The 24,800-nt window shown below is 43.3% G+C and overlaps 1 protein-coding gene across 8 annotated transcripts in view; it reads left to right on the forward strand.

The window, feature by feature from the left end:
* The window catches only part of GOLGB1 (golgin B1), a 72,480-nt gene extending 47,690 nt beyond the window's left edge, over positions 1–24,790 (forward strand). For all 8 annotated transcript variants that reach the window (XM_083843737.1, XM_083843742.1, XM_083843739.1 and 5 more), the window contains 9 exons: positions 3,276–5,226; positions 7,291–7,469; positions 8,735–8,900; positions 10,052–10,183; positions 11,742–11,900; positions 12,030–12,124; positions 12,786–12,920; positions 21,696–21,801; positions 23,064–24,790. In XM_083843737.1, the coding sequence (XP_083699863.1) occupies positions 3,276–5,226; positions 7,291–7,469; positions 8,735–8,900; positions 10,052–10,183; positions 11,742–11,900; positions 12,030–12,124; positions 12,786–12,920; positions 21,696–21,801; positions 23,064–23,198 (3,058 nt within the window). In that variant the 3' untranslated portion in view covers positions 23,199–24,790. The remainder of the gene's footprint in view (positions 1–3,275; positions 5,227–7,290; positions 7,470–8,734; positions 8,901–10,051; positions 10,184–11,741; positions 11,901–12,029; positions 12,125–12,785; positions 12,921–21,695; positions 21,802–23,063) is intronic.
* Positions 24,791–24,800: the final 10 nt, after the last annotated feature.

Consider the following 24,800-nt stretch of genomic DNA (forward strand, 5'->3'; position numbering starts at 1 on the left):
AATACTCAACATCTAACCTTCACAATTTTTGACAATATTGACATAAAGATTTATTTCACTGAACACTGAAAAATATTCACAGAATCACAGAATGTTTGAGGTTGAAAGGGACATCTGGCATCTTGTTTTCAGGAAAACTGACTTTGGCTTCTTCAAGGCTCTGCTTGGAAGAGTCCTGTGGGATAAGGCTCTGGAAGAAAGAGTGGCCCAAGAAAGCTGAATGATATTCAAGGATCACCTCCTTCAGGCTCAAGAGCAGTCCACCCTAATGAATAGAACGGCAAAAATGCCAGGAGGCCTGCATGGCTAAACAGGAAGCTCCTGGCCAAGTACAAACACAAAAATAAGCTTGTAGAGGGTGGAAGCAAGGATGAGTAACCTGGGAAGAATACAGAGACATTGTCTGAGCATTTAGGCATGAAGTCAGAAAAGCTAAGGCCTGAATGGAATTGAGTCTGGCCAAGATCATTAAAAGGGCTTATGTAAGTACACCAGTAATGAAAGGAAGACTAAGGAAAATGTGGGCCTGCTGCTGTATGAAATGGGGTACCAGGGTACCCAGGACAGGGTAAAGGTACACAGGCTGAGGTACTCGGATGCATTCTTTGCCTCAGTCTTTACTGGCAAGACTTCCCTTCAGGAATCCCAGGTCCCAGAGACTAGAGTGAAAGGCCAGAGCAAGGAAGATGTACCAAGAAAGAGGATCAGATTGTATCAGGTTTAAGCAAACTGGACATTCATGGGGCCCATTCACTGTGGGCCGTGATGGAATACACCTATGAGTGCTGAGGCAGCTGGCAGATGTCATGGCAAGGACACTCTTGATAAACCTTGATAGATCATGGTGAAAGGAAGAAGTGCCTGAAGAGTGGAGGAAAGCAAGTATCACTCCTATCTTTAAAAAGAGCAGGGAGGAGGACCCAGGGAACAGGCCTGGCCAGCCTCGCCTCAAACCCTAGGAAGATGATAAAACAGCTAATCCTGGAAACCATTTCCAGGCACATGAGGGACAGGAAAATCATAGACTCATAGATTCGTTAAGGTTGGAAGAGACCTCCAAGATCATCTGGTCCAACCATCCCCCTACCACCAATATTAGTCATTAAACCACGTCCCGAAGTACCACATCAAACCTTTCCTTAAACACCCCCAAGGATGGTGACTCCACCGCCTCCCTGGGCAACCCATTCCAATGCCTAACTATTCTTTCTGAGAAGAAATTTCTCCTAATATCCAACCTGAACCTCCTGTGGCACAACTTGAGGCCATTCCCTCTAGTCCTATCACTAGTTATCTGGAAGAAGAGACCAACCCCCAGCTCCCTACACCTTCCTTTCAGGTAGTTGTAGAGAGCAATAAGGTCTCCCATGAGCCTCTTCTGCTCCAGACTAAACAATTTCAGTTCCCTCGGCCACTCCTCATAGGACTTGCGTTCCAGACCCTTCACCAGTTTTGTAGTCATTCTCTGGACATGCTTCAGGGCCTCAGTGTCTTTCTTGTAGTGAGGGACCCAAAACTGAACACAGCACTCGAGGTGTGGCCTCACCAGAGCAGAGTACAAGGGGACGATCACCTCCCTGGTCCCGCTGGCTACACTATTCCTGATACAAGCCAGAATGCCATTAGCCTTCTTGGCCACCTGGGCACACTGCTGGCTCATGTTCATGAGGAACACTTACCACGGATTTACCAAGGGGAATTCATACTTGACTGATTTTATAAGCTTCTACAAAGAAATGACCAGCCTGGTAGATGAGAGGAGAGCAATGGATATTGTCTACTTTGATTTCAGTAAGGCCTTTGACACTGTCTCGCATAAGATCCTTATAGACAAGCTCTTGATGTACAGTCTGGATGAGCAAATAGTGAGGTGGGTTGAAAACTAGCTAAATGGCTGGGTCCAGAGAGTGATGAGCAGTGGCACAAAGTCCAGTTGGAGGACAGTAACTAGTGGTGTAGCCCAGGGGTCAGTACTGGGTCCAGTCTTATTTAACATCTTTATTGATGTGCTAGATGATGGGGCAGAGTGTACACTCAGCAAGTTTGCAGATGACACAAAACAGGGACGAGTGGCTGATACTCCAACAAGACTGAGGGGAGACCTCATTGCTCTCTAAAGCTACCAGAAAGGAGGTTGCAGCAAGGAGGGTGTCAGTCTCATTTATCAGGAGACAAGTGATAGGATGCAAGGAAATGGTCTCAAGTTGCACAAGCTTTAGGTTGTATATCAGGAAAAATTTCTTCATGGAAAAGGAGGCTAGGCATTGGAACAGGCTGCCTAAGGAAGTGCTTAAGTAACCATCCCTGGAGGTATTTAAGAAAGACATGGATGTGGCACTTACGGACATGGTTTAGTGGTGGACTTGGTAGTGTTAGGTTGATGGTTGGACTTGATGATCTTAAGGGTCTCTTCCAACATAAATGACTCTATGATTCTATAATTACATTAGCCAAGACACAATGGTCCTCTCTAGAACATGCAAATATTATGCCCTTTCCATTCCAAGCTACAGCTTGTTTCATCTTCAGTCTTTTATAGGAGAAATTCATTTCCATGCACAGTGAGGCTCAGATTTTGTTTGCTACTTAAGGTGTGTACCATTCTATGATTATGTTTGTCAGAGCGTCATACTGCCATCCAGCAGGACCTGGACAGGCTGATAGAAACCTCATGAATTTCAACAAAGAAAAGTATAAAGTCCTGAACCCAGGGCAGAACAACTCCAGACACCAGAAGACGCTGGAGGGTGCCCAGTGACAGGACAAAAGGCAATGAGCACAAACCGGAACACAGGAGGTGCCATCTGAACATTAGGAAACACTCCTTCCCTGTGTGGGTGACCAGGCATTGGCAAAAGCGGCCCAGAAAGGCTGTGGAGTCTCCAACCTTGAAGATCTTCAAAAGCCATCTGGAAATGGTCCTGGGCAACTTGGTCTAGGTGTCCCTGCTTGAGCAGAAGGGACATGAAAATCAAGACTTGTGAGCTTCCTTTTCCCCCCTCCTCCCTGTCCTCAGGATCCTTAATTCCACTGTCTCATGGTCACTGCAGTCAAGGCTGCCTTTGACCACCACATTCCCAACAAGCCGCTTGTTGGTGTGTATGAGGTCCAGAAGAGCGCCTGATACTTTGAATTTTAAATTGAGGGAAGCTAATAATCTGGATATTTCTAGATAATTTTCTTACAGTAAAACTAATTGTGTGGCTTTTCTGTGTGGTTTTGAATACTGAGATGCTTCATTGATTTGTGACTGATTTTCTTTTCTCTGTTTTCAGGCTGGAATGCAATAAGAAAGACTGGGAATCTGAATATAAGGAGGAGATTCAGCATCATCAAAAGACATGCGAAATATTGCAGGCAGAAAAAAAGGAGCTTTTAACTCAGCTAGAAGGGTCTCAGAAACTGTACAAGGAGTCTCAGAATGAACAGCAGAAACTGGAGTCAGAAATCCAGAGTCTGAGAGACCAACTTGCTGACTTGCAGAGTTCCTTTGCCAGATGTGAATTGGTCAGAGAAGAGCTGGAGAGTATGGTCAAGCAGCAAGAGACCAGTATCCAGAATTTTAAATTCAGCTATGAACAGCTTGAGGCTGATCTGCGGGCTTCCAAGGACTTAACAAATAAGCTGCATGAAGAAACCAGTGCCAAAGATCAAAAGATCATTAGTTTGCTGTCTGCCAAGGAAGAAGCAGTTACAGCAGCTCTATCTGAATTACGGCAGCAATATTCTGAAGAAATGACATTGATGGAGGATAGGCTAACTAAGGAGGAAGAAGATAAAAAAGCCTTGGAAAATGAGAAGAACAAATTTCTTGACAAACTTGATCATCTCACTGAAAAGATTAAGATAATCAGAGAAGAAAATAAGCAGCAGAAGGCACAACTGGAATCCTTCACCAAATCCATGTCATCTTTGCAAGATGACAGAGATCGTGTACTGAGAGACTACAAGCAACTTGAGGAACGTCATCTTGTTATAATCTTGGAAAAAGACCAACTAATTCAAGAGGCTGCAGCTGAAAATAATAAACTCAAGGAAGAAATCAGAAGTTTTCATAGCCAGATGGATGACCTCAACTCTGAGAATGCCAAGCTGAGTGCAGAGTTGGTGCGGTACAGAGAAGATCTGAACCAAGTAATTTCAATAAAGGACTCCCAACAGAAGCAACTTCTCAAAACACAGCTTCAGCGGATACAGACTCTGGAAAAGGAGAAGGCAATAGTAGAAACACAGCTGAAGGAGTCTGAGCATACTCAGGATAATCTCAGGAAGTGCATGGAAGTCTTGAGAGAGGATAAAGTCAGTATGTCTCAAGAGGTTGAAACCCTTACATCCTCTCTGTCCCGGGTACAGAGTGAGATGGCAGCATTATGTGAGGGGGGTCCTATCATGGAGTGTCAAGCACAACTGAAGGCCCAACAGGAAGAGGCACAAGAACTGAATCATAAGCTTGCCCTCTCACAGAAAAGAATAAGGGAACTTGAGGGAGAACTAGTATGTGTCCAAAGGGATGCAGCCAGAAGAGTGGGAGAGGTTGAAGACAGGCTTAAAAAGGAATTAAAGTACCTGCATCATGATGCAGGGATAATGAGGAATGAAACAGAAACAGCAGAGGAGAGAGTAGCAGAGTTGGCACGGGACCTGATGGAAATGGAACAGAAATTTCTTGCAGTTACAGATGAAAACAAAGATCTGAGAGCCCAAATTCAGTCTTTTGGGAAGTCCATGAGCTCTCTTCAGGATAGCAGGGACCAGGCCAATGAAGAGCTTCAAGTTTTGAAACAGAAATACTCTGCAGACTTGGAGGAACAACAGAGTCTAGTGCAGGAGCTTCAGAAAAAGATGGTTCAGTTACAAGAGGAGCAAAATTCTACTGCCAGGGACCGAGACACATTGAGGTCTGAGCTGACAGAACTGCAGAAAGCCACTGATGAAAGAGGTCTCTTGGCCCAGATTGAGAAACTTTATAAGAAGCTCAGAGCCAAAGATGATGAGCTTCTCCATTTGTCTTCAGAACTGGAAGGCTCTTCCAACCAAGTCAAATCTTTCTCCAAGGCTATGGCAAGCCTGCAGGATGAAAGAGACCGTCTGCTGAATGAATTAGACAAAACGCGTAAGATTGAAGAAGCAAAGCAGCGAGCAGAAGGGAGCACTTTGACGACTCCTTCAGAAGTGCAGAGTCTTAAGAAGGCACTGTCCTCCTTGCAGAATGACAGAGACAGATTAGTACGTCCTTGTTTTCTCTTCTTGCTCTTATTTAAAGCTCCGTAGGAGATTAGGATCTTCAGAATTCATCACATTTAATCTGTCATTCACAGTGTTAAAAACGGATCATTGTCCTTGCAGAACCACAGTTATCACTGAGGTTGGAAGGGACCTCTGGAAATCAAATCCAACACCTCTGCTTAAAGAGGGTCAGCTAGAACAGGTTGCCCAAAACAGTGTCCACTCAGGTTTTGAGTATCTCCAGTGGTGAATATTCCACAAGTCCTCTGGACAACCTGTTCTTTCATATATCTGGAAATGGTTTCAAGGATTTGTTGCTCCATCACCTTCCTAGGGATTGAGGTGAGGGTGACCAGCCTGCAGTTTCCCACATCCTCCTCCTTGCCCTTCTTGAAGGTAGGGATGATACCTCTTCCAGTCTTCAGAAACCTCTACTGATTGCCATGATATTTCAAAGGTAATTGAGAATTGCCAGTGACCTCATTGCTTGTGGGTGCACTCCATTGGATCCCATGAACTTAGTATGTGCCATCTATCTTACCCTCTCTGACATAGGGAAGCTTAATTATGATTTCATAGTTAACTTTGCAAAGTAGTTTCTCTTATTAGTTTCTTTTAAAACATGGAACCATAGAAGTAAGGTATGTGTTCCCTGTTAGTCTGCCATCTGTGGAAGCTCGTGCATTGGTCTTTGCTATAGTCTGCTAGTAATCTAAGACAAGGGTTGGTTTCTCCTCTTGATTTCTGATTCTCAAGACAGGTACAAGACATTGCAACTTCATTTTAATATCCTTGCTTGCATACTTATTGTGTCTGTCTTTGTGTATTCTCTGACACAATGCAGCTCAGTGAGTTTGACTTCTAGTTGCTGCTCGGATGACAGACTTTTACCATCGTTTTCCACTGATGCTTGGTCTTAGTTTTCTCTTTGTTCTGTTAATTCACAACATACTTTGTGATACTGTCTTAAACACTTATTTTTTTTGTAGAATCACAGAATGGCTCAGGTTGGAAGGAAGGGACCTTAAAGATCGTCTAGTTCCAACCACGTGCCATGAGCAGGGATGCCTCCCACTAGATCAGGTTGCCCAGGGCCTCATCCAGCCTGGTCTTGAACACCTCCAGGGATGGGGCACCCACAACCTCTTTGGGCAACGTGTTCCAGTGCCTCACCACCCTCTGAGTGAAGAACTTCCTCCTAACCTCTAATCTAAATCTCCCCTCTTTTAGTTTAAAACCATTGTCCTTTGTCTTGTCATTATCTGAGCAAAAAATTTCCCGCCATCTTTTTTATAAGCCCCCCTTAAGTACTGAAAAGCTGCAATGAGGTCAGCCCGGAGCCTTCTCTTCTTTAGGCTGAACATCCCCAGCTCTCTCAGCTTGTCTTCTTTGGAGGAGAGGAGCTCCAGCCTTCTGATCATCTTCGTGGCCCTCCTCACAAAGGACCATTTTTGTCCATTTAATATCTCAGTTATTTGTAGACTTATGTCTCTTCTACTACTGTTCTGTTGAACTTGCATACCTGTGTAGCACTGCTAATACTAAGAGAGAGCCTTAGTAGAGAGATCTGGCTCATTATGTCTCCAGACTCAATCATGTCATCTAGACCTCAAAAACTGGTTGCAATGTAATGACAACTTATTCTAACTCCAGTCAGAGTAGACTGTTGGAAGGATTTTAGTTCCTCAGTGCTCTAGTTTACACTAAGTACCATCTTCAGGATTTATTCTTAACCAGCTCCTTCTGTCTTACTTTATGGTTTCCTCTGAATACGTAAATTAATGTTGTAGTCCAGGGTCTTTTTGTTGATGTGTGTCAAATCTTCCGGGAAGGTCTCAAAACTCACTATGCTGTTATTCACAACAGAACTCTCTGATATTTTTTTTTCTGAGCATTTCTTAGTAGCCTGTTGTAATCACTGATGTCAATTTCTAGTTTCTCTGTCATTTGAATATGACTTTTTCTCCAGATGCCACAGTGACAAATGTTCTTAAATGCTTGGAAATAGTAAACATAGCTGCTTGCTCAGTTGTCATGCACACTGATATTTCCCTTTAATTAAAGGTAAGAGAGCTGAAGAATCTGCAGCAGCAATACATACTAGTTGGGATAGAATCAGCTGAAAACTCTCGCTTAAAGGCACAAGTACAGGAATATCAGCAAGAAGCAGATAAACAGCACCATCTCCAAGAGCAGCTGGAGCAAGAAAGTATTTTCTACCAGCAGGAGCTCCAGCAGCTTAGGTGAGAATTATCTTCTTTCTTTCTCAGAGTTGTTAATGTATCATTTCTTTCTTTCCAAATGCCATTGTGGGCAGAAGGCAAAGAAAACATTGAGTACCTCAGCCTCACATGTGTCTACTGTCACGAAATCACCTGCCCTATTCAGGTGTGGGCACACATTTCCCTTGTTCAGCAATTTACTTCACGCTTAGAGTGGAGATTTACGGCCTGACATACTGGAAGGAAGAGCCTTTGTGAAATAGTTAATGGCCTTTTAATTTTTATTTCCTTCCTCCAGTGGTGGCCAATGTTATCTGCTTCAGAGGAAACTTAAGCTGTTTCTTTTATTGGAATTTATTTATATATAATTATAGCACCCTCCATTCAAAGCTGATAATAGAATGAACACCCTTTATTACCTTTCTGATATCATTGTATAGAAAATACTAATTTTGTATGACTGTCTAATCCTTTGTTTCACTTGCTTTACATCTTGTATTAAAAAATGTCTGTAATTTAAGTCTAGTAAGTTGTCATCCCCCATTGGACTAAAACTAATCAGACAAATAGGCTCTGTGCTAAAAATGGGGAAAAAAAATGTTTCAGATACTTCAGAGATCCTGAAGAATGACTGCAAGAATGACTGAACCTGGAGTGAAAGGGGGAGGAGGGGGAAGAGCAGGGGGCATTTGGTAGAAAGATGTATGGCTTATCTTTGTCCAAAGTTATATAACAGCTTTTAGTGCTCCTTTTCCCTTCCCCACAAATCTGACCTCCAAACTAAACAAATCTCATTAAGTGTGAAGCAGCTTACAAATTTTATGTATCACCTGATAGAAGAAAAGGGTTATTTCTTGGATAGCTTTTACAACACAAGCGATACTAAGGCCCCAAGTCTGTATGTTGTGATCCATGCTGTGGTTCTTGTGCATATGTGACTGAGGCAGTGCTAATGTTATAATGACAAGAGGCATTGTTAATAGCATCCTAGAAAAAAGCTTTGTTCAGCAAGAACAAGACAATATCCAGGAATACCAAAACTATGAGCCTTGAACAATCTGCACTGTTGAGCTGAATGGAGAACACTTCCTTATACTTGCTTTTAAGGTTCCTGTACTTCAGTGGTTTTTGTTTCGGTTTGTCTTCGTTATAAAACTTCTTATCTGGCATGGAATAGTGGTAGGAAATAGTTGTAATCCTTCTTGTCTCATTCTAAGCTGGGTGCCTGGATGTCATAAGCAATACTAGTAACTTCCTGGTAACTTCCTTTGCATGGTGCTTTGCAGGCAAGAGAAAATTACTTGGGAAAAGCAGATCTGCAGCATCAAAGAGCAGTACCTGATGGTCATAGCAGAAAAAGACAAGCAGCTGAACCATTTCCAAAAGATCATGCAAGAAATGAGGCTGCCCCTTACCAAGTTTCAAACTGTAGAGGAGCAGTACCAAAAGAAGGTGAGTAGAAATATACAGATTCTGTACTGCATGGAAATGTGAGGTTTGAAATTCAGCCAAAGTAGCGTGTGTTGCTTGTATTTAGATCTTGGGGATCAAACATTTTCCAGAGTGTAGTATTGTATTGTGTTGTGTGGCCTTCAAGGGCTATACCAGTGTTGTAACTTGAATTGTTGAAAACTTTTAGAAAACTCTGACATAACCTTATATGCACTTCCTTTTATTCACTTTTCCTAATGTTTCAAGAAAGAGAGTAAAAGAGATGGGGCTTCATAGGCACCTTTGTTCCTCTGAGCAGTTTGGATCTTCTCAGGTCTTTCAATCTGTCTATTTTAGAGTTGCCTCTTGCACTGTTTTTGAGTCTGAAATCTTATTTTCTGTTTTAGTCCTTTGTAGTGTCACATTCTAATTTTTAAGTCTTTTACAGAATTTTTATTGTTGTTTGTACTGTGACAGGAATCTACAATCCTGACTCAAGCCCAGAGAGGTTGAGGATTGAATGTTGCACTTTCTGCCTTCTTTTTTTCATATGGCAGTCCTAAGAGTGGAATAAGTTGACTGTTTTGCTTGGTCTAGGGAAAGACACTTCCCTGCTGCGTGTGCAGTACCTTAACATTATGAATAAGGAAAGCACTCTCCTGTCAATATCTGTAACAGTTCAGTGAAAAGCTTTTCTGTTAGTGAAGGAGGGAGGAAACCTTCCCTATCCCTTTGACACACATGCATATACACAAAGAAAAAGCTAGAACAATGTGCATGTGATTTTTTTTTTTTTTCCCAGGAGAATGCTTCAGTGCTAACCTTTTAGTCTGTGCTGAATGAGAGTAATCAGGACATTGATTTGTGTTTTGTCTTGTTTTCCTGTTCTCTTCCATATGCTTTTTTTTTCTTCCTGTATTGTAGACAGGCCCGAGACAGCTTTTGAGAAAGACCCATCCTATGTGCACATAGAGTGATCATTCCTAATTGTTTAGCTTTTCAGATGGCTTTTGGGTTATTTCTATTTATTTGCCATTTGCTGTTTTGCTTGGGCAGATCAAGTTCCAGTCTAGGAATAATGTAGGGCTTTAACCTTGAAGTACTAAACAGGGAGGAATAATATGAGAATAGATTGGCACGTGATATGTTCTTCATTATACTTTCCCTGGCAGATTTCTCCAGAAGCTCTGAGAGGGGACTTTTCAAGCCTAGAAACAGAGACAAAACATCTCCAGTCCCAGTTAAGTGACTGCCTGAAAGAACTGCACCAAAAAGAACTCAGAATTCAGCATTTAAACAGTAAGGTACAAATTACATTTTCTATTCGCAGAGTTTGGGCTGAGGAACGTGAGGAAGAGGGTAGGCTTGAATAAGGCTCAGGGAGCAGGAATAGATCGTTCTGTTTTTGTGGGCGTTCACTGAAGTGAACACAGAATCAGAAATATTAGTTAGAAGAGACCTCTGGAGATGATCTAGTACACCCTTCTGGTGCTCAAAGCAACACTGTCAGGAACATTAGATGAAGTCATCCATGCCCTTCCCTAGCCAAGTGGTGAAAACCACCAAGAACAGATATTCCAGAACCTCTCTCGGTCCTTGTCCAATGCTGCTCTACAATTTTAATGAAATGTTTTTCTTAATGTCCAGCTTGACTTCTGTAAGCCACCGTCTATGGTCTGTTCTTATATTTTCTGCCACTACCAAAAAGAGTTTCAATCTGCCTGCTTTATGACTCCCTTTAAGGTAACTGTAAAATACTGTAAAATCACCCTTAAGACTCCTTTTACCAGGATAAAGCAGCTCAGCTCTCACAGGCATCATGTGCTTCAATCCTTTGACTATCACTGTAGCCTTTTTCTGGACTCTCTCTGTCCATTTTGAAACTGGGTCCCAAAACTAATCACCGTATTCCAGGTACAGTCTTACTGTTACCAAACAGATCAGGTAGTAGCATTCCTCAGTCTGCTGGCCTTGCTTCTCCTAATGTAACCCAGGATACAATTTTCCTTGTCCACAATGAGAGTGTCCTCTTGACTTGTATTCAGCTGGGCAGCTGCTGTAATTCCCGTCCTTCACAGCAGAGCTGTTGCCTTGACAGTCTCTTCCCATCCTGTATTGATGCGTGGGTTTTGCCTCAGGAGCAGAAGTTTGCACTTCCCTTTATTGAACTAAAGATTTCTGTTGGTACAAGGTCCCTCTAGATTGAAGTTTCAGTCTTTGTTATGTCAGCCAATCCCACAAATTCAATATTGCCTGCAAATTTCCTGATGCTATACTGTGTCAATTTATGTTGCTGTCAGTACTTAGCAGTATGTACCTCAGGCAGGCCAGAGGAGTATTCTGTCCATTGCTGTCTGTCAAGCCATTGACCACTACCTTTGAGTCCAGCCAATTTTGGGCCTATGTAGCAATTCATTTGTCCAACTGATAGCTAGATGAAGGGTTGGGGGGGAGGAAGGGGAGAGGGAGTGAAGGGAAGCAGGGGAAGGAGGAAGAGTGAGAAAGGCAGCAATAAAGCTTCCATAGGTTTGTCGGCAATAAAATGATGATTAGGGAAACTGCGGGCCCTCTCCAGAAGGAAACAGGAGACCTAGTTATCCAGCATACAGAGAAGGCTGAGGTACTCAATGACTTTTTTGCCTGTCTTCACTGGCAAGTCCCCAAGTTGCAGAAAGTAAAAGTATGCTGGAAACTTTAGCCACAAGCTACTGTTGGAGATTATCACTGGTCTATGAACCTTAGAAATGTACAATGTGGTAATACCTATGTTCCCATTAGAATTATTAGCCTCAGTTACACAGAAAATTTCACTTTCACAAAAATGTTTGAGTTCTTTACTCAACAGTTGTCTTCTCTTCTCAGCTCTCTCAGGTATTTGAGGAGAAAAATGCCCTCTCCCTCCAGCTGCGTGGTAGCAGTCGAAACATCTGTGATAGTCACCAGCACTACAATGAGGTTCTGAACCGCTGCTTGGTGCTTGAAAGGCAGCTCCAGGAGCTGCAGTCTGCAGACAAGAGCATGGTAAGGGTCTTCCTCTGGGTGCAAGAGAGTGCAAAACTTACTGCAGATGGCTCCACTAAGCGTGCAGCATTGTAGCTAGTTTCTATCTTCTTCCAGTGCCCTATGCCATATATTCATGCTTTCTCTCAGGAGTCTTTTACAACAGATGCTGCTCCTGGAGCACCCCAAGAAAAGAATGAGCCTGGAGGGAGTTACACACCTGAACTACAGGAGTTGCAGCTGAGGTAAAGAAAGCCTAAGAAACTGGGGGGCCAGGAGGAGTGTTAGTCCTGACGGAGATCTTCAGGCTGGGAAGAGCACAGTTGAGTTACACTTTGTCAGAGCTTTCAGCAGCTCATTTCCACACTAGGACTTTGTTGAAGTGGAGGTACTGTCACACATGCTTGACAGCTATATTTAGTTGTTTCTTTGCATAGAACTTCAAACAACGAAGAGACAACATTCAGTAGCAATTCCGGTTCACCATCACCAGCCGAACTACCATCTTTGATTTGACGGGCTGGTTCCTCAGTAACTGCCGAAGTATATTAATTTGGCCTGGTCTCAGTGTTGTTAGTTGTTAGCCTGGTCTCAGTGTTGTTGCGAGTGTGTCTGGAATTGAAACCTAGCACATGATTCACTGTGCCCTTTCAAAACAGTTAGCAGAAGGTGGGGTCATGGATGACAAAGCCAAGAAGCTCATTCCAGATGTGACACAGAATCTTTAAGAGGCTTGTATTCTCACTCTTGATTTCCAAATAATTTAAATATATTCATGAAAAATACCCATCTTCTTTGTAAGTGGAAGGGAGTTGGAATCTGTTCACATACTGCATTATTGAATAGAAACAGAATAGTCTGTGAATTAGCCCATTTTTTCACATGTGCTTGGTTATTTTCTGACAGGTTGTCTGAAACTGAAAATTTACACAGCAGCACAAAGCAAGATCTGAGGTATTTAGAGGAGCAACTGGAGGAAGAACGGGACCGTCGTCTTGCTGTAGAGGAAGCACTCTCTGCAGCACAGGATCAGATCAGGAGGTGAGGGAGCTTGACCAAATGGGCAGTATTACCATAAGAGTATGGTGATCATAGCTCTTTGTTCATTTCTGCACTTCATTACATTCATATGTTCAACATGACATTCAACAATATTTTAATGTATTTAATAACGTGACAGGTATAACAGATTTGGGATTGTCATTAATAAATTCACTTACTGCAATAGTGCTAATATATGATAATAGCGCCAGCAAAATTCTATCCCGTTTATTCCTCAACAAAGGGTAAAGGCACAAAGCTTACCAAAAAGGTGTCCCTGTCTTGGTGGAGGAGAAAGGTCACATCCTCTTCTACGTTTAGAATTTCTTCTTCCCCCCCCAACCCCCCAGCTCTTCACTCTAACTTCATCTTCTCATTTTTTTTCTTTTTTCTTCTCCTATATATGTACACTAACTCCTAACACTCTTTTATATCCTAACCTTATCTATCATCTCTTCCCTCCCTGGGGTGACGTTTAGCATGATCTGGGTGAAGTGTTGAGTACTATAATCGTACATGTTTAGCATGTACTTCTTTAAGCTCATTATCATATTCAGCGATGTGAATTTTAATATTAATGTTACACATAATGAAGCAAAAGGTTACATTCATGCACAGTGGCCCTTAAGATTCTGCTCTGCTGCCAAAACAGGGCTGTCCCACCAACACAAAACTCCCTCCTTCAGCAACCTCTCATCAAGCTTGCGGACCTCCAACCACGAAGTTTGTATAAGAGATAAACTAGAACAAGATGCTCAATTCCTCTTTGCCCATGGCTTGTGCTTCTCAGAACAAGTATGACTGTTCTCTACACTGTTGGACATTGAAATGACTATACCATGTCTATCCTTCAACTGTAGACAAAGACTGAATGAGACAACTGAGTGAAAACTCATGTAAGACAAATTCTGACTAGGAATGCCAATTTTCTTAATGAATTATATTAACTATTGGAAAATATAATTTGGATATGAGAATTGGATGAAGACAAAAAAGGAGTTTTCAGGTATTTCATAGAATCATAGAAAGGTTTGGGTTGGAAGGAACCTTAAAGATCACCTAGTTCCAAACCCCCTGCCATGCACTGGGATGCCACCCCCTAGATCAAGCTGTCCAGGGCCTTGTCCAGCCTGGTCTTGAACACCACCAGGGATGGGGCATCCACAGCTTATCTTGGGCAACCTTTTCCAGTGCCTCACCACCCTCTGAGTGAAGAATTTCCTCTTAACATCTAATCTAAATCTCCCTTCTTTTAGTTTTGAGCTATTCCCCCTTATTCTGTCATTGTATGCCTAAGCAAATAGTTGTTCTCCATCTTTTTTTGTAAGCCCCCTTTAAGTATTGAAAAGCTGCAATGAGGTCTCCCCAGAGCCCAGGATGCAGCTGGCCTTATAGGCTGCAAGCATGCACTGCTGGCTCATGTCAAGCTTTTCATCCATCAGAACCCCCAAGTCCTTCTCTGCAGGGCTGCTCTCAATGAGTTCTCCCAGTCTGTACTCATGTCTGGGATTGCTCCACGTACAAGTGCAGCACCTTGCATTTAGACTTGTTGAACCACATTAGGTTCACATGGGCCCACTTCTTTAGCTTGTCCAGGTGCCTTTGGATGGCATCCCTTCCTTTTATTATATAAACTGCAACACTCAGCTTTGCGTCATCTGCAAACTTGCTGAGGGTGCACTTGATCCCCCTGTCTATGTCACTGATAAATATATTAAACAGTACTGGTCTCAAGACAGACCCCTGAGGGAGTCACCAGCTTCCATCTGGACATAGAGCCATTGACCACAACTATCTGGGTGTGGCTTTCAAGCCAATTCTTTATCCACTGAATGGTCCACCCTTCAAATCCATATCTCTCTTCAGTTTAGAGATCAGGATGTCGTGTGTGACCATGTCAAAGGCCTTACAGAAGCCTGGGTAGATGACATCGGTCAGTCTTCCCTTGTCAACTGATGCAGTCACTCCATCATAGAAGGCCACCAGATTGATCAGGCACAATTTGCCCTTTATGAAGCCATGCTGGCTGTCTTGGATCACCTCCTTTTCCTTCATGTGCCTTGACATTGCCTCCAGGAGGATTTCGTTCCATGATCTTCCCAGGCACAGAGGTGAAGTTTGCCAGTGTGTAGTTCCTAGAGTCCCTCTTTCTACTCTTTTTAAAAATGGAAGTGTTGTTTCCCTTTTCCAGTCACCAGGGACTTCACCTGACTGACAGGACTTTTCAAATATGGAGATGGACAGAGGCTTGGCAACTATATCAGTCAGTTCCCTCAAGACTCTGGAATGCATGTCATCGGGACCCATGGACTTGTAGCTGTTCAGTTACATCAGGCGGTCTCAAATCTGCTCTTTGTTTACAGTGAGAGGGACTTTGCTCCCTAAGCCCTCATCTACAGATTCAGAGAAATGAAAGATGTGGGAAGCCTGGCTGGAGGTGAAGACTGGGGCAAAGAAGTTGTTGAGTACCTCAACCTTCTCCATGCCTGTCATTATCAGTGTTGTTGTTGTTGTTGTTGGTTGGTTTTTGGTTGTTTGTTGTTTTTTTTTTTACCTTCTTGTTTATCAGAGGGGGAACATTCTCCTTGGCCTTTCTTTTCTGGCCAATGTACCTATAGAATCCCATCTTGTTATTTTTTGCATACCTTGCCAAGCTCATTTCCATCTGTGCATTGGCTTTCCTTACCCCATCCCTGCCCATCGGGACAGCATCCCTGTACTCTTCCAGGACACGTGTCCCTGCTTCTAGTGCCTGTGCATTTCTTTCTTCCACTTCAGTTTGACTCGCAGGTCTTTGCACAGCCATCCCAGTTTCTGTCCTTCCTGCCTGCTTTCTTACACAGAATCACAGAATGGTTGAAGTTGGAAGGGACCTCTGGAGATCATCTGGTCCAACCCCACTGCCAAGCAGGGTCACCTACCATGTGTTGCACAGGATCGCATCCAGGTGGGTTTTGAATATCTCCAAAGAAGGAGACTCTGGGCAACCTGTTCCAGTGCTCTGTCACCCTTACAGTAAAAAATGTTTTCTCATATTCAGCCAGAACTTCCCATGTTTCAGTTTGTGCCTGTTGCCTTTTGTCCTGTCACTGGGTACCACTAAAAGGAGTCCGGCCCTATCCTCTTGACTCCCACCCTTCAGATACTTGTACACATTGATAATATCCCCTCTCAGTCTTCTCTTCTCCATGCTAAACAAACCCAGCTCTCTCAGCCTCTCCTCATATGAGAGATGCTCCAGTCCCCTCATCATCTTCACAGCCCTCTGCTGGACTTGTTCCAGGAACTCCGTGTCCCTCTTGTACCGGGAGCCCAGAACTGGGCACAGTACTCCAGGTGAGACCTCACCAGGGCTCAGTAGAGGGGCAGGATCACCTCCCTCGACCTGCTGGCAACACTCTTCCTAATACACCCCAGGATACCATTGGCCTTCTTGGCCACAAGGACACAATGCTGGCTCATGGTAAATCTGCTATCCACCAGGAATCCAAGGTCCTTCTCCACAGGGCTGCTTTCCAGCAGGTTAGTTCCCAACCTGTACTGGTGCATGGGGCTATTCTGCCGTAGGTGCAGGACCCTGCATTTGCCTTTGTTGAACTTCATGAGATTCCTCGCTGCTGAACTCTCCAGCCTGTCCAGGTCCCTCTGAATGGCAGCACAGCCCTCTGGTGTATCAGCCACTCCTCCCAGTTTTGTGTCATCCACAAACTTGCTGAGGGTGCACTCTATTCCATATCCAGGTCACTGGTGAATAAGTTGAGCAGGACTGGACCCAGTACAGACCCCTGGGGGACACCACTAGCTACAGGCCTCCAACTAGACTCAGCACCACTGATCATAACCCTCTGAGCTCTGCCATCCAGCCAGTTCTCAATCCACCTCACCGTTCACGCATCCACCCCACACTTCCTGAGCTTGCCTATGAGTATGTTGTGGGAGACAGTGTTGAAAGCCTTACTGAAGTCAAGGTAGACAACATCCACTGCTCTGCCATTGTCCACCTAGCTAGTCTTTCCAGCATAGAAAGCTATCAGGTTGATCAAGCATGATTTCCCCTTGGTGAACCCATGCTGACTACTCTTGATCACCTTCTCCTCCATGTGCTTGGAGATGACCTCCAGGATGAGTAATTCCATCACCTTTCCAGGGATGGAGGTGAGGCTGACTGGCCTGTAGTTTCTTGCCCTTTTTGAAGACTGGGGTCACATGGACTTTCTTTCAGTCCTCAAGCACCTCTCAATGACTTTTCAAAGGTGATGGACAGTGGGCTAGCAATAACATCCGTGAGCTCCCTCACCACTCACGGATGCATCCCATCTGTGCCCCTGGATTTGTGGGTGTCAAGTTTGCCTTAGAGATCTCTGACCTGATCCTCTTTGACTAAGGGAAAGACCTTATTTCTCCAGACTTCCTCCCTTGTCTCTGGGGCCAGAGATTCCTGAGGGCTGGTCTTAAAAATGAAGACATTCAGCAACAAAGGCATTCAGTAATTCTGCCTTCTCTGTATCCTTTGTCACCAGGGCACCCACCTCGTTAAGCAGCAGGCCCACATTTTTCTTAGTCTTCCTTCTGCTATTAATATATTTGAAAAAGCCCTTCTTGTTGTCCTTGGCACCCCTTGCCAGATTTAACTCCAAATGGGCCTTGGCCTTCCTTGTTGCATCCCTGAATCCTCTGACAGTGTCCCTATATTCTTCCCAAGTGGCCTGTCCCATTTTCTACATTCTCTATATATCCTTCTTCCATTTGAGTCCTTCCAGGAGCTCCTTGCTCATCCAAGCAGGTCTCCTGCCCCCTTTGCTTGCCTTTTTGCTCATAGGAATACATAGTTCTTGAGCTTGGAAGAAGTGATGCTTGAATACTCACCAGCTCTCTTGGACCTTCTGACTCATGGGATTCCTCCAAGTAGGTCCCTGAAGAGGCCAGTTAGCTCTCCTGAAGTCCACGATTGTAATACTATTTCTTGCCCAGCTTCCTTCTCGCAAGACCCTGAACTCTGCTATCTCATGGTCACTGTAGCCAAGTCTGCCCCCAACCTTCACATCTCCAACAAGCTCTTCTCTGTTTGTAAGCACAGTGTTCAGCAGCACACCACTCCTCGTTGGCTCCTCGACCACCTGCATCAAAAAGTTACCATCAGTGCTCTGCAGGAACTTCCTGGACTGTTTGTGCCTCGCTGCATGGTCTTTTATACATACAGGGGGATGGAGAGTTCTTGTTCTCTGATAAAAACATCCTTAAAGAGTTGCCAGCTCTGTTCAGCTCTTTTGTCCCTAAGGACAGTGTTCCAGGGGATCTCGTCCACTAGATCTTTAAACAGCTCAAAGTTTGCTCTTCAGAGATTCAGGGTTCTGACTTTGCTCTTCTCCCAGGCCCATATTCCTCAAGATCACAAACTCAACCAGGGCATGGTCACTGCAGCCCAGACTGCCTCCAATGTTAACCTTTTCAATGAGTCCATTTGCATTGATGAGCACCAGGTCCAGTAACGCTTCTCTTCTGGTTGATTTGTCTAATGCATCGACCAGGAAGTTATCCTCAACGCACTCTAGGAATCTTCTGGATTACTTACAGCCTGCTATGTAGCTTTTCCAGCAGACATCTGAGTGGTTGAAGTCCCCCATCAGGATGAGAGTGTGTGAGCATGATGCTTCTTGTAGGTGAAGCAAGAAGTCCTCATCAACAGGCTCCCCTTGATCAGCTGGCTTGTAGCAGACCCCAACCACAAGGTGCCCTTTATTGGTCTGGTCCTTAACTTTTCCAAATCAATCCATTCCCTAACACAGAGGGCAATACCCAATATTTCCAAGGGTTTTGTCTCTTTAGTAAGCACCTATCTGTCTTGGGCAAAACAATCTTGACTTGATGAATTTCACTGAATTTAAATTTATTGCCAATGAACATAAACTTTGGGTATTGAGAAACAACTAATTTAGGGTAAACACTTCTCCCTACCCCAGGCTCAGCTTCAGCGTAGACACTTCTCCTCCCCCTTTCCTAGTCTCCATGCCTGTTTGCACCTTACATTATACTCATTTCCTTCAGTGAGGCAAAAGGCAGCACAAGAGGTTGGAGTCAGTATGCTATGATTTCTTTCTGCTGTTCCTTGCTTCTTACTTATTTCCTCTGCTCTGCTGTGGGTTCCTCTACTGGCCTATCATGATCCAAAGAGGGAAGGAAACTGCCCAACCCAATGATCGTAACGATCGTAACAGTGAGTTTGTAGGATTCTGTGATACACAAGGACACACAGGCTTTATTCACTAAGAATTTCTATTTATTACTAATCAGTGTGAATCACCACTAGCAAGAATGCTATGATTAATCAGGCAAATACAGATGGAATTGTATTTCTGACAAAATTGATTGGTGCCACTGGGGGGAAAAATAAATACGTCCTTCTCTAGTTGGACCTTCCCTTCTGTACTGAAGATGTACTGTTGGTGTTCAAGAAGTGTTTGGAAAATGTTCTTAAGGTGTATGGTTTAACTGTTAGGTTGCCCTGTGTGGAGTCAGGAGTTGGACTCGATGGTCCTCATGGGTCCCTTCCACTTAGGATATTCTGTGATTCTAAGATGAAAGATAGATAACAAGCTATTACAGATATTACCAGGAAGCAAGCATGCATAGGTATAGATATATGCAACAAGTGTCAAGGATGTAGTACCAATTAATAGTAATATCACTTAAGAGTAGTAGAAGTGCAATTTGAGGTAAGAAAATCAGTAATGTAACAGCAGATACGATTTGGGAGTAATTATAGGTTTTACAAAGTTATCAGTATTACTATGACAGTGAAAATACTTATGACAAACCTATCAATACTTTGACAGCAAACAGACTTACGATAGGTTACCCTTATCAATTCTAGACTTACGACAGATTATATACATACATATTCATAGAACTACCAGTACTGAATGCATCAAACAGATCCTAAAAGGGAACAAAGGAAGGGGCTGGTGGTAATGTCAATAAAACAATGTCCAAAAAGACTGACTACCAAACAGGTCAAAAACAAAACAATTCCCCAAAATACGGACAACCCCAAGGGGCCCAGAAAGGGAATAAAGTAACAGAGTCACACTTCAAAGTTGAAGTGTCACCACTTGAGGAGTATTAGGGGGGTTAGGAGTAGACCTGGCCAAGTCACAAAGTTAACCTAAAGTTCCAGCAAAACTTCAACTTGTTTAAGGAGGGAAAAGGGAACAAAGGAAACAAAGAGATGTTTCTCAGAGAGAAAAACTCTGTCTTGGGTGAAAATCAGGCCCATTTTATATTATTGAGACATAAGAAGGAGTAGGACAGCATGCTTACGTAATCAACAGGTGCTGTTAGTAGTGGTCTTCTTGCTGAGAGAGTCAATAAATAAAATTTCTTGGTTCTGCTATTTTCCTTTAAACAAAAACTTATTTCTCACATCGATTCCCACCTTCTCAGATGATAAGTCGTTCTCCTTTTCTTGTTTTGTACTGATCAACGGCGTGGTATCTTCAGGATGCCTCCCCATTATGAGTATTCAGCCACACTTCAAGGATGTTGGTTCCCAGGCTCATTTAATTAGGCCAAGTTCTTGGGCTTGGCTCTCAGGTTGTCAGACCTTTTGTTACTACAGTCAGGTTACCCCCATAACTGCTCCCATCATGGCTGCAGGCTATTTAGGGGAACACCAGCTCCAGTGTAGCTTCCTCCATAGGCCACAGTCCCTTTGGGGATGTAGCTACTCCAGCATGTCTTATCTTTGAGACACAGTCCTAGACATGCTTTCTCCAGCATGGAGTGTCTCCTTACAAGAGTGAATCTCCATCTGTGTTGCCCAGAATGTTCCTTTCCACATACCACCTCATGTATCTTCTTCTGTGCCCACGTGTGTCTTCCTTCTGCCCCTATGAGCTACCACCCTTTCTTTAAATAAGCAAATGCACGATATGTTCCTCTGATGTTTTGGCATGCAGTGAGGTGTCATCATCCATTGCCAAGCTAGATGAAAACATCTGTCAATGACACAGGGCAATTCATGGCTTCCTACCACACAGTCTCCCCCTGCAGCTCCCTGTTACCAAAACCTTGCCGTTTATGCCCACTTTATCCCAGGTTACTTGACAGGTACCATTACAGTCAGTAGAGAAAAGGAGTCTGACATAGACTAGATGTTAAGATTTGACAGTGCTGCTTGTGCATTTCATCCTTTAATAGTATCTTACCAGTCTTGAAGATATGTTACTGGGAAATAGTTAGCAAGAACCAGCACTGTTGGGACCTGAGCTGGCTTCCAAAATATTTTCATGGAATTTAAGATAATTAAATCATATGCCCTGTCTTCTTTCAAATCACATGCTATTAAATTTCACTTAAAAGCCCCCATGCACAACACAGACACCTCAGTTAAGTTAGAGATTGAAATTCCTGAAGAGGAAAAGCAGCACCAAAAAAGAAATCAAGAGTTCTGAATTTATAGGACATAAATTAGGAGAGAAAGGACTTCACTGCCAACAAGTGAACTTCCCTCTACTGGTGAGGAATGGTAATCATGCAATATGGAAATTTTCAATTTTTCTCTGACTTTGGACACAGAAAGAGGCTACACTGAGCAAGTATAACGATTATGGATTAACAATATGCCAACTCTGTTACGTTTTCACTAGCCTACAGAAAATCTGGCAATAATTTAATTTTGAAACCATATTTAACAAAATGAAAGAGGACTGTTGCTACTTGGATCACCCAGTCCTTCTACTCATTGATTTAATGTTTGTTTGTTTGTTTTTGTGGCAGGTTGCAGTCGAGTGAGTGGACATCTTCCTTAAGTGGTAGCATTGATATGACTCCAGGTCATGAGCATTCCTTGCTGATTGACTCCACGGATAATAATTTCAGCAAAGTAAGAATTTTCATTCACAGCTCTCGATGACGTGAGCCCTGGCTGATGTAAGAAAATGTGAACTGAAAACTCTGAATCAATAGCAGCTAAATCCTTCTGTAGGCATATTTAGGTCTGTAAAGGTCTGGTGGGTTTCTGCTCTTGGCTTGCTCTGCTTTCCATGCCAAAAGCCACATACTGTTCTAATTGTTTTTCTGCTACAATCTGCAGAAACAGAGTAAATTTCAGAAGCCACTGAAATGTAGAACAGCATTGTTTGTGCCCAGGATCTGGTCCCAGGTTCCTTGTGGCATAGTCAAGGCCCCAATGGTGAGCAACAGGCAAAGTCTGTGCAAACATCTTACATACGAAGTATACATGTTACTGGCCCAGCATCTGCAATGTCTGGAGAGCCTGACCTTTTATTTAGCAACCATCTCAGTTTTCCCTCAGTCACGATCTTTCAGCCTGTGTCAGGCTGGGATCCAAAGTGGAGAGATGCTTTTTCACTGTACTGAATAAGAGTCTGACAGCCACTTGTCCTGTTTTGCTAAGGAATAAACCCTGCTGAAGAGCTTGGCCTCTTATCTCTTCAGCATTTGGGGGTGCTGCTCCCAAGAGCAGCATCACTGGAAGTAGGGCAAGAGCCACAACTGGATGGAACCCTCTGCTAATGCTGGAGGTTTGTCACTAGAATAGACAGTTTTCTCTTTGTTATGGAAATTTGCCAGTAGATGTTACATTGTCTGAGGATTCCTTGAAGGCCCCTGTAGTATAAGATCACCATAGGGCAGCGCATTCAACAGGATCCAAAGTCCTTTCAGCTGCAAGGATGAAAGATCTCATCAAATAAATAACCATTTTCTTCTTCTAGCCCAGAGGATGGGTGAATCAGGATTCCTAATAGTTTGAGTCTCTAGCAGAAAAGTACCATTGATCAGTTTGTTTGTATTTCACTGGGAGGGGCTAGGAATTTGTAGAGAACAAATGTTAGGGGGAAACATTCTGCATTCTGTTGTCCTTTCTCATTCGAAATTGGAGAGAGCTAGTTCATGAGAAATCTGAAGAGAGCAGGTTTTCTGTGAAAACCTGAAAATGGGAAAGGGGAGTATTTCAGTGAGGATTGGCTCTAGAGGTCGAATCTGACATTGGAATGGGTTTGGGAAAATTTGTGCTTATTTAGCTTAAACAATCTTATATTTGTGATATGGAGAACTTTTGGTGAAGGTTGCTAGGGACTTAGCCATTCCTAACACTGATTGGTCTCTCTTTTTCTCTTCCAGACTCGGAATATTGTTGGACTACGACGCTTGTTATGCTCTCTCTTCCGTTCCCGGACCCACTTGCCTTTGCTAGTGGCCATGTATCTGCTTGCTCTTCATGCCCTGCTCTTCCTGTGCTTTACAGGCCACCTATGAACAGAACAACAGCCTTTTCTTGAGCCACAGCCCTCTGTGTAATCCCTGAGCCTGTACTCCCTATCCACCAGGTAGCTGTAACCAGCACACCTCCCAGCTGCCTTCCCTTTCCAAATCAGCCCTTAAGGGGCAGCACCACCCAGCAACCTGAACACAAGTTGCTTGCTATCTGAATATGCAGCAGCCAGTGCTGATGCCTGGGGTATGTTTCCAGGACGTCTGTCATTCCATTCAGTGGTTTTAAATGATTGAGCAGTACATTTTCTGAACTGGGGTCCTCAAGCTAACAGTTTAAAGGACAGCATCTGATCCCATACCTGGAGGTAGCATCACTCATTTTATGTAATATCGTGATATGGTAGGAATAAATAAGATATTCATGAATTGCTGCAGTAATTCAATGCTTCTAAGAACTGCAGGATCTTCACCCTCTTAGACTGAATCAGTGAGCTGGGTTGAGAAAACTAGGTACAAGAAAGGAAAGCTTCTTCCCTTTCTTTCGTACCCTATTTCATGCTCCACAGCTCAGTGCTATTTGAAATGTATGTCCTAACGAGTTTGTGGACACTTTCAGGAATATGAATTTCAAAATCATGCTTCCTGCTCAGTTGCATTGCCTGTTGAAATAGGGACAAAATTAGTATGTTTGGACCTACTGAGCAATCCATTTAAAAACAGTTGTATGTCTGCTCTGACAAGCTTGTAAAATAATTTCAGAAATGTAATTATTGAAGAGGAATAGGAGGAAGAAACTGTTTAGCTCCAAGTTAATAACCTTGCTGCTTATAGCATTTGTGCACCTCTTACTGAAGAGAGAAAGTGCTTGCATACTTCTTGAAAAGAGAGCAGCCGTGCTCTTGCATTCTGCTCCACTGTACCGTTGTCACAAGATTAAACCTGTACAGGCTGTGTTGAAGCTTCCATAATGTGGTATGTGGGTCCAAATCAAATGCAGAAGAACTTGAACTATAACTGTTCCCCTTGTGCTGGGGAATGGAACAGAGTTCTGAGGCCTTTGGCATCGTTGCTTTAAGAAAAGCTTGTAGAATGCTAATTGTGATCATTGGACTTGTTTGACTAAAGCAAACTGATGTAAATGGACTTGATCAAATAGGATACATGAAAAGCTGTGTTTTTCTAAAGAACTCCTGAAAATGTCCTGGAGTTGAGACAGTGCCCTCTTCCAAAGGGAGAATGTTGAATGCAAAGAAGATAGTGCTAGTCCAGTTTCTTGTCAAAGACCAAGCCATCGCTCTGTTCAGAGTACTTGGCAGAAGGATTCTATCTGCCTTTTGCTGGACTATTCATGTTTGCATTTTTTCACATGGGAAAGAGAGAGTCCTTTTGATATTGCTGGTAACCTAAGAGTCTCTAGGCACTGAATAAAACCTGTTTGAGGATGGATTGAATTCATCATTGTAGCTAAAATAATTAGATCTCTGGCAGAACACTGGCACAAAATAGCCATTAGTGCACTATCCTTGATGATTTGTGTGAATTTCCTCAACTGCATAAAATTCTGCGACCAAATACTTTGCCTATAGCTTCCTGGGGCATGTGCTCCTGTACATAATAAAGATTATTTTCAGATGGAAGTCGTGT

This window comes from Anser anser, assembly GCF_964211835.1.
Source record: "Anser anser genome assembly, chromosome: 1".
Lineage (NCBI taxonomy): Eukaryota > Metazoa > Chordata > Aves > Anseriformes > Anatidae > Anser > Anser anser.